The sequence below is a fragment of the Caretta caretta genome, chromosome 1 (genome assembly GCF_965140235.1).
Source record: "Caretta caretta isolate rCarCar2 chromosome 1, rCarCar1.hap1, whole genome shotgun sequence".
Taxonomy (NCBI): Eukaryota; Metazoa; Chordata; order Testudines; family Cheloniidae; genus Caretta; species Caretta caretta.
In genome coordinates this window covers 324,828,593-324,843,485 of record NC_134206.1, presented here as the reverse complement: position 1 = coordinate 324,843,485, position 14,893 = coordinate 324,828,593, and the positions used below count along the sequence as shown (strand labels likewise).

Sequence of the window (14,893 nt, the reverse complement as noted above, 5' to 3'; positions counted from 1 at the left end):
TTTCCATGGAAATTATCTTGAAAAAGCCACCAGTGGGCAGCAAAAGCTCTTACTAATTTCAACTGCTGATTTCCAATTCCAGCCTCTACTAATGTTTATACAGAAACAGCCAGCAAAAATGAGCTAAAGGTTTTAAAACAGGGAGGCATAAAAAAAAGGGGGGGAATCTCCAATGAAGTGGGTTTTAGCCCACGAAAGCTTATTCCCAAATAAATGTATTTGTCTCTAACATGCCACAAGGACTACTTGTGGGTTTTTTTGCTGATACAGATGAACATGGCTACCGCTCTGAAATCTCTGTTTTTGTTTGTCAAGTTGCTCCTACCTCATTTGCACCAAAACAGTCAGAAATGTGTCTGAGAATCAGCACTTGCGTGAGAGAACCTAATTGTGCCTTTCCGTACCTGAGACTTACAAGGGCTGGTTTTCAGAATCAGCTATGGACTCAGTGCTTCAAACTGGCAAGAGAAATTATTTTTTTAAAAATGTTCTGACACTGACAGAGTCAGAAATTTTGCCAGGGAGCAAGTTGTGCTTTCATACTGCCCATTTTATAAAGCATTTCAGCATGCAAATAAGTTAGTATGGCTCTAGTCTGGAAAAACACTATCTAATCTGACAGATTTGCTATTCTTGTGTATTAAATCATGTCTGCTGACTTTAGGGGTTAAACACAAGCCTATTTTTGCATTTTAGCTGAACTAACAAGCTAAGATGAAATGAACTGGGTTCATTCCACCTTGTGCATAGAATCATAGACATGTAGGACAGAAAGGAACCTCAATAGGTGATCTGGTCCTGTCCTCTGCACTCAAGGCAGGACTATGTAATAACTAGACCATTCCTGACAGGTGTTTGGAGGTTTTTAAGAACAGGTTAGATAATGATGGAGGTTCCACAACCCCCCTAGGCAATTTGTTCCAGTACTTAACTACCCCGACAGGAAGATTTTCATAATGTCCAACCTAAATCACCCTTGCTGCAACCTCCATTGCTTCTTGTCCTATCCTCAGAAGTTAAGGAGAATAATTTTTCACCCTCCTCCTTGTAACAGCCTTTTATGTATTGGAAGACTGTTACAATTTCCCCCCTTCAGTCTTCTCTTCTCCAGATTAAATAAACCCATTTTTTTCAATCTTTCCTTATAATCATGTTTTCTAGACCTTTAATCATTTTTGTCACTCTCCTCTGGACTTTCTCCAGTTTGTCCACATCTTTCATCAACAGTGTTTACTATGGTATGTTCAGATACACCTCTGCAAAGCAACAGGCAGCAAAGGGGTTGCACATTTGTCAGTGGGGGCCAGAATTTGTAACCCATGTGGCTGAATAGGGTATAAGTGAAGACCTAAGTTTGGCCTGTGGAACATTTATTGATGCACATGGATGGAAAGAGCCTTGCTTGACTCTGACCAACAGGTAAGTTTTGCAGGGCTGGCAGTTAAGTTAGGATCCAGAAAGTTGTTTCCTTTCCCCTAGACTCCCCCATCTCTCTTCCTGAAAATACTAGAGGCAGTTCAGACTTGTTCCTCAGGCCTAGCCACATCCTTTCTGCCAGATTTATCTCCAGCAGTGGAAACTGCAGTTTGTCACCATTGTGTCACCAATCCTGCCTTGTCCACTGCAGTCCTAGTATTTAAGCTGACTTTGGGGCCAATAACAAGCAAATCTCCCAACCCCAACCCTCCGTGCTCTCCTCTCCCTTCAGGAAATGACTTTTTAGGGGTTTTACTCCCCATGAACAGGGCCACCTGTCGAGCTCATTCCCTCGTGTGTTTCTCCCTTCCTGCATCATATACTGGACGGAGCAAATCAAAGGTAGAGTTGCTCCTTCCTCAAGGAGCTGTAGCAGGGGAGTTTTACCATGATTGCTTCCAGCCCATATATTCTGAGCAGCCAGTGAAGCCTCGTTGAAGCCTTTGCATCCTCCCCACCAGCCAAGACTCCTCAACAGACATCTTCACAAAGGCAGGTCAGTCTTTTTCATCTCTTGGTAATCTGCAAACAGGATCTTCATCCTTGATAAGGGACTCTTTGGGTAGTAAGTTCTAAACTCCCCTGAATCCCACAGGCCAACCCATCTCTAAAGGGGAAAGCCTCAGAGTTCCATCCCAGTTCTTAAGGGGGTGGTGGAGTCTGTGCATAAGGAGTCTGGCATTCTTTCTAATTCTCCTTCCCAAGGGGAATATTTGAGTGCTCGTATGAATGTTTTTACTTTCCAAATATATATATCGGATGAAGGGGGTGGGGGAAAGATATCGATCCCACCCTGGGCAAGACAGGGTTAATGAGCTACCCCATCATGCCACACCTTTCGGAGAAGTCAGACTTGGAGAGAGGAAACCAGATGTGATTCCAGATGAGACGAAACTCATAAATTGTCCCCCCTCTATAACACTTATAGAGAGATATGCACAGCTGTATGCCCCTCCCACCAGGTATTATTACATACTCTGGGTTAATTAATCAATAAAAAGTGATTTTATTAAATACAGAAAGTAGGATTTAAGTGGTTCCAAGTAATAGTAGGCAGAACAAAGTGAATTACCAAGCAAAATAAAATAAAACACGCAAGTCTAAGTCTAGTACAGTAATAAAATGAATACAGATAAAAACCTCACCAGTTCCAGTAAGCTTCCTTTTACAGACTAGTCTCCTTCTAGTCTGGGTCCAGCAATCACTCACACACTCTGTAGTTACTGTCCTTTGTTCCAGTTTCTTTCAGGTATCCTTGGGGGTGGAGAGGCTCTCTCTTTAGCCAGCTGAAGACAAAATGGAGGGGTCTCCCAGGGGTTTAAATAGACTTTTTCTCTTGTGGGTGGAGACCCCCTCCTCTATCCTATGCAAAGTCCAGCTCCAAGATGGAGTTTTGGAGTCACATGGGCAAGTCACATGTTCATGCATGACTCAGTTTTTTACAGGTAGCAGCCATAGGTCACATGCTACCTTGAACGTCCTTGTCAAGGTTCCTTCCCCACTCTGAACTCTAGGGTACAGATGTGGGGACCTGCATGAAAACCTCCTAAGCTTACTTTTACCAGCTTAGGTTAAAACTTCTTCAAGGTACAAATTATTTTTCCCTTTGCCCTTGGATTTCCACTGCCACCACCAAACTTTATCTGGGTTCCTGAAAAACCGTAGTTTGGACACATCTTTCCCCCCAAAATCCTCCCAACCCTTGCACCCCACTTCCTGGAGAAGGTTTGTTAAAAATCCTCACCAATTTGCATAGGTGACCACAGACCCAAACCCTTGGATCTTAGAACAATGAAAAAGCATTCAGTTTTCTTACAAGAAGACTTTTAATAGAAGTAGAAAAGGAATCACCTCTGTAAAATCAGGATGGTAAATACCTTACAGGGTAATTAGATTCAAAACATAGAGAATCCCTCTAGGAAAAACCTTAAATTACAAAAAAGACACACAGACAGGAATATTCATTCTATTCAGCACAGCTATTTTCTCGGCCATTTAAAGAAATCATAATCTAATGCATCTCTAGTTAGATTACTTACTAAGTTTTAAGACTCCATTCCTGTTCTGTCCCCGGCAAAAGCATCATCAGACAGACACAGACCCTTTGTTTCTCTCCCTCCTCCCAGCTTTTGAAAGTATCTTGTCTCCTCATTGGTCATTTTGGTCAGGTGCCAGCAAGGTTACCTTTAGCTTCTTAACCCTTTACAGGTAAGAGGATTTTTCCTCTGGCCAGGAGGGATTTTAAAGGGATTTACTCTTCCCTTTATATTTATGACAGTCCTCAAGTAGACTTCTTGTGGGAATGGGAGCATTCCAAGATCTATTGTCCCTTAAGTGCTTCTTGATTTGCACATTCCTTTCTCAAAAAGCTGACGAAATGCTTTACAAAGCATTACTTAAAAATGCTTTACTTAAAAATCAAGCCAGTGCACAAACAATATTTATAACTTCGACTACAAAAATGATACATGCATACAAATAGGATTAATAGATTTAGTAGATCATAACCTTTACAGAGATATGTTACACGGCTTACCTAGCATAAAAAGTATTCTAGTTATGTCATATATACATTCATAAGCATATCTCCATAAAGCCTTATGGGGGGTATCGTCACACCAAGTGTGGAGGGGCTTAATGTGGGGGTGATCCAGGTATGGGTTGAGAGGGTTCTGTATGGGGCAATCTGGGTGCAGGTGGCTCAGTGGGGGATCTGGATGCACACAGGCTTGTTGGGAGGTCCAGGTGAAGGTGGTTGGGGCTCAGCAGCAGGCATGGTCTGGGTGTGTGGGGGGGATAGAGCTCATCAGGGTGTGTGGGTGAGGGGTTCCAGATGCTGGGGAAGTGGGGCTCGGTGGGGTGGGGATCCAGGTGTGGGTGGCTCATTGGTGCGGTCCAGGTGCAGGGAGAGTGGGGATCATCAGTGGATTCTGAGTGCGGGGGGTTCGGCTCAGGGGGAGGGCCTGGGTATGAGGGAGTCTGGATGCATGAGGGTTGGGCAGATTGGGGAGCATCTCCCTGCACAGGTATCTCTCCCCCTACAGGTGAGGAGCAATAGGTGTAGGAAGCGGGGTGGGGAGGGGAGGGAGGATGCAGCCAGGGGAGAAATCTGGGGGTGGGTTTGACGTGGCCCTGGATGCTGTGCAAGGGAAGAGGAAGTCTCATCCTCCCCAGCCCAGCCTGGACTAGCCGCTAAGCCTAGTGCAGGATAGAAGCCACTAGCTAGGTCTTCCCCAGTCCTGCCTCCTGCCCCACAGTGATTTACTTCTCTGCTGGCTGCCCTGGGCACCCAAAACATACTGCTGGGGAGGGTCACGTGATTGCTCTTATGACTTCCCTTTGCTTCCCTATCAGAAAGTCATTTTTCTGTGGGAAAGCAAAGAAATCTGCGGGGGACACAAATTCTATGGATGTGCAGTGGTGCAGAATTCCCCCAGGAGTAACCAGTGGAAATGCATCCTTGGTAAAGCAATCATGGGAAATTTCCCAAAAGTTGTCAGTTTAGACAATACTTAACTCTCATTCCTCTCCCACACCTTGCTCAGGAATAAACTCAGGAATCCTGGAAGGTTTTGAAGTGAATTTATAATCTCGTTCCTCATCCGACCATTCTATATTTTAAACTGCTTGTAAGAGGCGGATGTAAATATTGTCATGTACACATTTAAATGGAGACCACTAGGTCAATAGTATAGTCAAGCTACATATGTAGTAAGGTCTTCAAACTTTTAAGAATGCAATAGTCTACATTTAAAATTTAGATACAAAAGCTTTAGTCATTTAAGATAGTTTTAATTTTGAAATGAAATAATCACCAAAATATTGTTGCAGTAATTTAGAATAATGGCCTTTAATTATGATCAGGGCTTAGTAATGAAATTCCCATATGCTAAATCGAGAGTAGATGTTTTACATGCAGTAGGTTTATTCCCCCTTTTTGTAATATTTGTTAAGGCGCTACTTGTTAACGCTATAGATTCCCATTGTTGCGAACCCCTCTTAATGTGAGTAATCCCATTGATTCCAGTGGGACCCACTTGCATGGGAGAGGAAGTGCAGGACTGGACCAAAAGAAATAGCTAGCTAGGTAACATTCTCTTTGTAAGGTTATGAGGATGATTAGCTTATTTTTGGTTTTCTTAGTGATGACTAACTACAATAATACATGGAGTGGAACATACAGTAGGAAGGTATACATACACAGCATATGAAAAGATGGGAGTTGCCTTACCAAATGGGGGGGGGGTCAGTGCTAATGAGCCAATTCAATTAAGGTGGAAGTGGGCAATTCTCAACAGTTGACAAGAAGGGATGAAAATCACTTTTGTGGAGCTAATGAGGCCAATGTAAACAAGGTGGCCCATTTCAAACAAGGTCTGTGAGAGTGAGGGATCGCCCTTCAGGATAGGTTGTAGATCCTTGATGATGTGCTGGAGAGGTTTTAGTTGAGGGCTGTCACCTACACTCTCACAGACTTTGGGAAACAGGCCAGTCTTCACTTATAAGACATCCTCCCAACCTGAAGCAAATACTCACTAACAACTACATACCACACAACAAAAACACTAACCCAGGAACCAAACCCTGCAACAAACCCCAGTGCCAACTCTGTCCACATATCTATTCAAGGGACACCATCATAGGACCTAACCACATCAACCACACTATCAGGGGCTCGTTTACTTGCACATCTACCAGTGTGATACATGCCATCATATGCCAGCAATGCCCATCTGCCATGTACACTGGCCAAACTAGACAGTCTCTACACAAAAGACTAAACAGACACAAATCTGACATCAGGAATTATAACATTAAAAAACCAGTAGGAGAACACTTCAATCTCCCTGGAGACTCAATAACAGACTTAAAAGTGGCAATTCTTCAAGAAAAAAACTTCAAAAACAGACTCCAGTGAGAAACTGTAGAACTGGAATTAATTTGCAAACTGGACACCATCAAATTAGGCCTGAATAAAGACTGGGAGTGGATGGGTCACTACAAAAACTAATTTTCCCCTCCTGATACTCACACCTTCTTGTCAACTGTTTGAAATGGGCCACCTTGTTTACACTGGTCTCATTAGCACTACAAAAGTGATTTCCACCCCTTCTTGTCAACTGTTGAGAATAGCCCACTTCCACCTTAATTGAATTGGCTCATTAGCACTGACCCCTCACTTGGTAAGGCAACTCCCATCTTTTCATATGCAGTGTATTTATACCTCCCTATTGTATGTTCCACTCCATGCATCTGATGAAGTGGGTTTTAGACCACAAAAGCTTATGCCCCCAAAAAATTTGTTAGTCTCTAAGGTGCCACAAGGACTCCTCATTGTTTTTGCTGATACAGACTAACACGGCTACCACTCTGAAACCCATAATAATACAAACATACTACTAATAAAAGGAGTACTTGTGGCACCTTAGAGACTACAGCTCACTTCATCAGATACATAGAGTGGGGAGATTTTATATACACAGAGAACATGAAACAATGGGTGTTATCATACACAGTGTAACCAGAGTGATCAGGAAAGGTGAGCTATTACCAGGAGGAGAGCAGGGGGGGAGGAGGGGAAACCTTTTGTAGTGATAATCAAGGTGGGCCATTTCCAGCAATTCACAAGAACGTCTGACGAAAAGTAAGGGAGGATATAAACAAGGGGAAATAGTTTTACTTTGTGTAATGACCCATCCACTCCCAGTCTTTATTCAAGCCTAAATTAATTCTATCCAGTTTGCAAATTAATTCCAATTCAGCAGTCTCTCACTGGAGTCTGTTTTTGAAGTTTTTTTGTTGAAGAATTGCCACTTTTAGGTCTGTAATTGAGTGACCAAAGAGATTGAAGTGTTCTCCAACTGGTTTTTGAATGTTATAATTCTTGACGTCTGATTTGTGTCCATTTATTCTTTTACATAGAGACTGTCCAGTTTGACCAATGTATGTGGCAGAGGGGCATTCCTGGCACATGATGGCATATATCACATTGGTAGATGAGCAGGTGAACGAGCCTCTGATATTGTGGCTGATGTGATTAGGCCCTATGATGGTGTCCCCTGAATAGATATGTGGACACAGTTGGCAATGGGCTTTGTTGCAAGGATAGGTTCCTGGGTTAGTGATTTTGTTGTGTGGTGTGTTGTTGCTAGTGAGTATTTGCTTCAGGTTTGGGGGCTGTCTGTAAGCAAGGACTGGCCTGTCTCCCAAGATCTGTGAGAGTGGTGGGTCATCCTCCAGGATAGGTTGTAGATTCTTGATGGTGCGTTGGAGAGGCTTTAGTTGGGGGCTGAAGGTGATGGCTAGTGGTGTTCTATTATTTTCTTTGTTCGGCCTGTCCTGTAGTAGGTAACTCTTCTGGCTCTGTCAATCTGTTTCTTCACTTCAGTAGGTGGGTATTGTAGTTGCAAGAGATCTTTCTAGAGATCTTGTAGGTGTTTGTCTCTGTCTGAGGAGTTGGAGCAAATGCGGTTGTGTCATAGAGCTTGGCTGTAGACAGTGGATCGTGTGATGTGGTCTGGATGAAAGCTGGAGGCATGTAGGTAAGTATAGTGGTCAGTGGGTTTCCAGTATAGGGTGGTGTTTATGTGGCCATCGCTTATTAGCACCATAGTGTTCAGGAAGTGGATCTCTTGTGTGGACTGGTGCAGGCTGGGGTTGATGGTGGGATGGAAATTGTTGAAATCATGGTGGAATTCCTCAAGGGCTTCTTTTCCATGGGTCCAGATGATGAAGATGTCATCAATGTAGCGCAAGTAGAGTAGGGGCATTAGGGACTGAGAGCTGAGGAAGCGTTGTTCTAAGTCAGCCATAAAAATTTTGGCATACTGTGGGGCCATGTGGGTACCCACAACAGTGCAGCTGATTTGAAGGTATACATTGTCCCCAAATGTGAAATAGTTATGGGTGAGGACAAAGTCACAAAGTTCAGACACCAGGTTTGCCATGGTATTATCAGGGATACTGTTCCTGCCTGCTTGTAGTCTATCTTTGTGCGGAATGTTGGTGTAGAGGGCTTCTACATCCATAGTGGCTAGGATGGTGTTTTCAGGAAGATCAATGATGGACTGTAGTTTCCTCAGGAAGTCAGTGGTGTCTCAAAGATAGCTGGGAGTGCTGGTAGCTTAGGGCTGAAGGAGGGAGATTACATAGCCAGACAATCCTGCTGTCAGGGTGCTAATGCCTGAGATGATGGGGCATCCAGGATTTCCAGGTTTATGGATCTTGGGTAGCAGATAGAATACCCCTAGTCAGGGTTCTAAGGGTGTGTGTGTGCAGATTTGTTCTTGTGCTTTTTCAGGGAGTTTCTTGAGCACATGGTGTAGTTTCTTTTGGTAACCCTCAGTGGGATCAGAGGATAATGGCTTGTAGAAAGTGGTATTGGAGAGCTGTCTAGCAGCCTCTTGTTCATATTCCGACCTATTCATGACGACGACAGCACCTCCTTTATCAGCCTTTTTGATTATGATATCAGAATTGTTTCTGAGGCTGTGGATGGCATTGTGTTCTGCACGGCTGAAGTTATGGCGAAAGTGATGCTGCTTTTCCACAATTTCAGCCTGTGCACATCGGCAGAAGCATTCTATGTAGAAGTCCAGTCTGTTGTTTTGACCTTCAGGAGGAGTCCACCCAGAATCCTTCTTTTTGTAGTCTTGGAAGGAAGGTCTATGTGGGTTAGTATGTTGTTCAGAGGTGTGTTGGAAATATTCCTTGAGTCGGAGACATCAAAAATAGGATTCTAGGTCACCACAGAACTGTATCAGGTTCATGAGGGTGGAGGGGCAGAAAGAGAGGCCCCGAAATAGGACAGGTTCTTCTGCTGGGCTGATTATAGTTGGATAGATTAACAATATTGCTGGGTGGGTTAAGGGAACCACTGTTGTGGCCCCTTGTGGCATGGAGTAGTTTAGGTAGTTTAGTGTCCTTTTTCTTTCATAGAGAAGAAAAGTGTGTGTTGTAAATGGCTTGTCTAGTTTTTGTAAAGTCCAGCCACAAGGAAGTTTGTGTGGAAGGTTGTTTTTTTAAGAATATCCAGTTTTGAGAGCTCATTCTTAATCTTTCCCTGTTTGCTGTAGAGAATGTTGATCAGGTGGTTCCACAGTTTCTTTGAGAGTGTGTGGAACAAGCTGTCAGCATAGTCTGTGTGGTATGTATGCAGGTGAACAAGCCTCTGATAGTGTGACTGATGTGATTAGACCCTGCACATCTACCAATGTGATATATGCCATCATGTGCCAGCAATGCCCCTCTGCCATGTACATTGGCCAAACTGGACAGTCTCTATGTAAAAAAATAAATGGACACAAATCAGACGTCAAGAATTATAACATTCATAAACCAGTTGGAGAACACTTCAATCTCTTTGGTCACTCAATTACAGACCTAAAAGTGGCAATTCTTCAACAGAAAAACTTCAAAAACAGACTCCAGTGAGAGACTGCTGAATTGGAATTAATTTGCAAACTGGATACAATTAGCTTAGGCTTGAATAAAGACTGGGAGTGGATGGGTCATTACACAAAGTAAAACTATTTCCCCTTGTTTATTTCCCCCCCACTGTTCGTCAGACGTTCTTGTCAACTGCTGGAAATGGCCCACCTTGATTATCACTACAAAAGGTCCCTCCCTCCCCCACTCTCCTGCTGGTAATAGCTCACCTTTCCTGATCACTCTGGTTACAATGTGTATGATAACACCCATTGTTTCACATTCTCTGTGTATATAAAATCTCCCCACTGTATTTTCCACTGTATGCATCTGATGAAGTGAGCTGTAGCTCACGAAAGCTTATGCTCAAATAAATTGGTTAGTTTCTAAGGTCCCACAAGTACTCCTTTTCTTTTTACTAATAGTAGTAAATATACATCAAATTCAATCATTAAAATGAAACAGGGGATTTTTAGCCTTTGTTTAAAGGCCGATCTCAGAGCAGCCTTGACTGTGAGCCTTGACTCCAGAGTCAAGGCTGCACGCCTCCATAAAAATACTATTTATTTCTTTATCCACTATTTGTCTTCAGACAAATATTTCAAATCTACTCCATCTTCAGCTGAGAACAATAGGCACTGGGCAAAGTAACAACACATAGCTGCCTACATACAAGAAACCACAGCAGGAGGAATAATTACAATGGCCCTCCAAAAAATCCACATCTGGGTAATAAAAATACAGCACATTGTTCTTGAGGTCTAGAAAAACTATATTCTCTTGTTTGAACAATGAAGATGCTGCTTTCAGGTCCCATCCATCACAAGCGTCATGTGTTCTAGCTATAGCTACACAAAAGCAAGTTGCATTATTTCATTCTGAACTCCTCTGTGTTTTTGATGCTCACTGTCCGTTTCCTTTCCTGGTTTAGTTTTAGCTCAGCCTTTTCACTCAAGCACATGCCCAACAACAATCTCTGAGGACCTTCGGCAGGACTGTCATCCAGAACCTGGAGCTACTGAAACCTCCTGCATAAGTCGTGGCTGCCGGTGGTGTGAGACTAGTGCGCCGAATGTTCCATTTTGCTTCTATGACTCAGTTGAAGATCCATCTTGCCCTAACAATGTTCCAGTTCAGAAACGCATTGATTGCCACCCTCAGCTTGGTGCCTCAAAAGAGGCATGTGAGGCAAAGGGCTGCATTTGGTGTTCTACAAAAGTCTCCAATGCCCCCTGGTGCTCTTTCCCAGAAGATGGTCTATATGGGTATTCTCTGTCTGGGCCGCTGCAAAAGACAGCTAAAGGCTGGAGGTAAACTTCACCATTGCTTGTTTAAGTCTTTAGTCATTCTTTATGCATTCACATTTGGTTGGACTGCCTAAAAGCTATGTACCGTTTTGGGTTCTGATTCTAGAATTCATTTATAAATGCATAGGCATAAATTTTCCCCACTCCCCTTTTGTAGAATAGCTGGACCTTCCACGAGAGGGTACAAGATGATGCTATCTAGCTGAATTTTGGGGGAAAATATCCTCCTTTGCCCACCCCAACAATATCTATTAACAAATTCATGATTTATGGAAGTTCTAGTCCAGGAAGATTTGCTATTGGTTAATAGAACTGAATCCTTTCCACTGTTTTGCCCTGTATATGGGTGTTCTTGTGCTTAAGCACTTTGGTGTGTGGTAATTAAGTGTGTTTGTAGGTTAATGCTGATGAAACGTAATATCATGATGTCACTGTTCGGCAATGATATTTCTTCTGTTGCCATGGATGTGGAGTTCCAGATGAAAGACCGACTCAGGTTTAAGGTAAGTGTTAAAAGAAAAAAAAAATTTAATCCAAGTAACTTAAGCTAACTAACCAGCCAATGACTTTGTGCCTACTCTCACGCTGATTTAGATTTATGATCCTAATAGCCAACGATTTGAAGTTCCACTCAAGATTGAGTCTCCATCCACTGCTGCTGCTGACACCAGCTATGACATCGAGTTTATAAATCAGCCCTCCTTTCAGTTTAAAATCATAAGGAAAAGCACAGGAACAGTGCTGTAAGTACAAGTATATTAAGATTGTTTTGTGTAGAAAATAAGGAAGACAAGATGAGAATGATTTTGCATACGATTGCTTGTTCAACATGGCGAACAGAGAGAAATGATCCTTCCTCTCACAAACATGAATTTTGTGTGTGTGTGTACACACATGGCATCTAGTAGATTAAGGTGTGTCCCATTAGGAAGTGGAGTCCTATCATAGTGCTTACTATAAACATAAAGATATATACACATGCAAGAGTTACTTAAACATTAAGGAAAGATTGATCAGAGAATCAAGATCTGTTCCTTATCAAATAATAATCTAGCTGGCACTGCATGCTGTGTGTCTGCAATGTAATAAATTAGTGCCAAGGACTAGTGAGTTTGGAGGTCCTGCATTTCTGGATGTCCAACCTGAGACATCTTAATGGGGCCTGGTTTACAGGAAGTGCTAATCACTCACCCTCTGAGAATTAGGCTCCTGTAATGTCTTAAGCTGGACACCCATAAACACTAATCACTTTTCAAAATGTAGGCCCAAGGAAACTAGAGAAATCGTGATAAAACAGTGCAAAAATATTAGTTGAATTGTACAATTTGTGCAGTGTATTTTTTTTAAGGAAAAATGTCCATACATCAGCAAACACCACAAATTTTGTATTGTCACTTTCCAGCCATTCTAACGTCATAAATCTCTTCTTTGCTTATTTTCCACTTAATGATGGTTACCAAGATATTTGTATGGAATGAGTAACTTACTCCTTTCTAATCAGCATGCTCTTGCTGGCTTCATTTAGTGAGGCTACAATCCGGTGTTATCATATGACATCGTATGATTGGTTGTTATGATGTATTAAGATGTCACAAACTGTACTGTGGTATCATTAGATGACTCAGGTAGGAGAAGCAGGAAATATAGGTCATATAAATATATGTACCCTAGGCATGAGAATGTTGGGAGAGAAAATGCAGAAAAAGTATGTTTCTGCTCACAGGAATTTTTATGTCAAGCACATTTTCAGAAGTTTGTTGAAATGTGGCATTGGTTATTTCTATCCATAATTTCTGTAAAATTGCACCCAAAAACTTAAGCCTGAATACTGAAAACAAAACATATAAAACCCCATTTCTTTCAGATGTTCGTTGTTAAACAGACTCAGGATATAAACATTTTGCTGGCAAGAAATGGAGCGTCACAATTTATGGGGAGGAGACTGAACATTTTCAAAACATGTTTTGGTTGTTTTCACTAAGTGTTACACCCTCTTGTGTCTCACATCAGGAATTTGTCCTTGCGAATACAGCTTATAAAATATGTTGAGGCTGCAAATGTAAATACTGGGCTTTATTTTTAATTAGCTGGACGCTCTTCTAAATAGCTATCTTGTGTGACATCTTTTACAAGTTTCATAGCCAACTTTGTAAAAGTGTTTTGTTTTGTTTTTTAACAGGGTATTGTAAATTTAGTGTTCTATGTATCAGTGAGATAGCAAAAATTTGCTTATTTCCTCATTTAGAATTAATGGCTTTGTGTTGATAGCAGGTTCCAGTTAAAAGTCCAATTTTCCTGTCTTTGATCCAAGAGATTATCTCTGTAGCCCTTTCTGTTGTAAGGATTGATTAAGGCTCATTAATTGGAATTATCATATGTGAAGTGAATGCTTACTGAAAAATTACTACAAGCTGGTTCTTTGGGTCTCTCAACTCGAGATACCTGCAGGATTTATTTTCAGGGGTGCTGAGAGCACACAATTCCAGTGGGAGCTGTGGGTGCTCAGCAACTCTGAAAATCAGGCCCTATTTGGCAGGTTTTCAAAAGAGCTCCTTGTAGATCCCATTGTTCTCAATGGGAGCTACTGAGAGCTACGGGCGTTTGAAGACCGGGCAGTATCTGTCTAAAAAGGGACTCCTAAATATAGTGCTCACTTCTGAAACTTTGGGCTTAATGACAGTGTAAGCTCTGTGAAAGAATGGGCTGTGTTGAAAGGAGAGGAAGATAGAGGGCAGCCTTGGCTAATGTCTGTATCAATAGTTCAGATTTCAGTAGAAATCCATTGCTGTTAAAAATTGCCACTGGAAAAGCATACGCTGTGTTACTCCAGGCGATGAAGCTCTTCTGGAATCCACCCAGTTAAAAAAAACGATTAAATGTTAATATTGCCATGGTTAATGGTTTTATCCGGCAACTGAAGACAATACTATTAATGAAACATTATCACTGCCGAGACTGATGTTTGCATATAGTGCATGAGAAAGGAAAACGGTCTGCTTCTGGGAAAAGGCACAGCAAGTTGATTATACATGGGAGGGTCTCGTTCCAGCAGGAAAAGATTACTCCCACAGCTGTACCCCCTTTGTAGCTGAATTCCCTGTGTGATTAACAAAAAAGCACCTCTTCCCACATCCGAGCTGATCTAAATGAGTGAATTTGGATGCTGAGTAGCATCTCTTTGTCCCAATCTAGGGATTTACACTCACCACTTCCATTAGAGTTCAGGAGAACTGTGTGTGTATCCTTCTTTCAACATGTTAATTTACTCCATACTTCCTGATCTGGAAGCCATGATGGTTTCTATTTATTTGATAGTAGCAACTGTCTCTACAGCAGGGAATGTTACGAAATTATTCCCACTGCACCAGTGCAGCCGGAGCAGTGAGAGAAGCAGTGGGAGCCATCGTGTAGAAGACACTCCAGTAGCTTCTGGCATTTTTACCACTAGGTTATTTAAACCTGGTGAAAGCAGTTTTAACAACATGTTGGTAAAAACAGGTCTAGCCGTATGGGAACCTTCTCTACATTAGGGCTCCCACCAGTGGTAACATAGGCTCAGCTGAACCAGTGGTAAAATCCTATTGTGCAGAAAAAGCAGAAGAGTCCAGACTGGTTAAAGCAAGAAGCCTATAAATGGAGCAATCAGTTCTTTGTGTCCTGTCCCTTTTGCTGCTGCAGGAACA

At 42.2% G+C, this 14,893-nt stretch overlaps 1 protein-coding gene across 1 annotated transcript in view; it reads left to right on the top strand.

Annotated features, from left to right (window-relative positions):
- Positions 1-11,611: 11,611 nt before the first annotated feature.
- Positions 11,612-14,893, top strand: part of LOC125636362 (sucrase-isomaltase, intestinal-like) — a 73,546-nt gene continuing 70,264 nt past the window's right edge. The window contains exons 1-2 of the mRNA XM_048849363.2: positions 11,612-11,713; positions 11,805-11,953. Coding sequence (XP_048705320.2) covers positions 11,612-11,713; positions 11,805-11,953 — 251 coding nt within the window. The remainder of the gene's footprint in view (positions 11,714-11,804; positions 11,954-14,893) is intronic.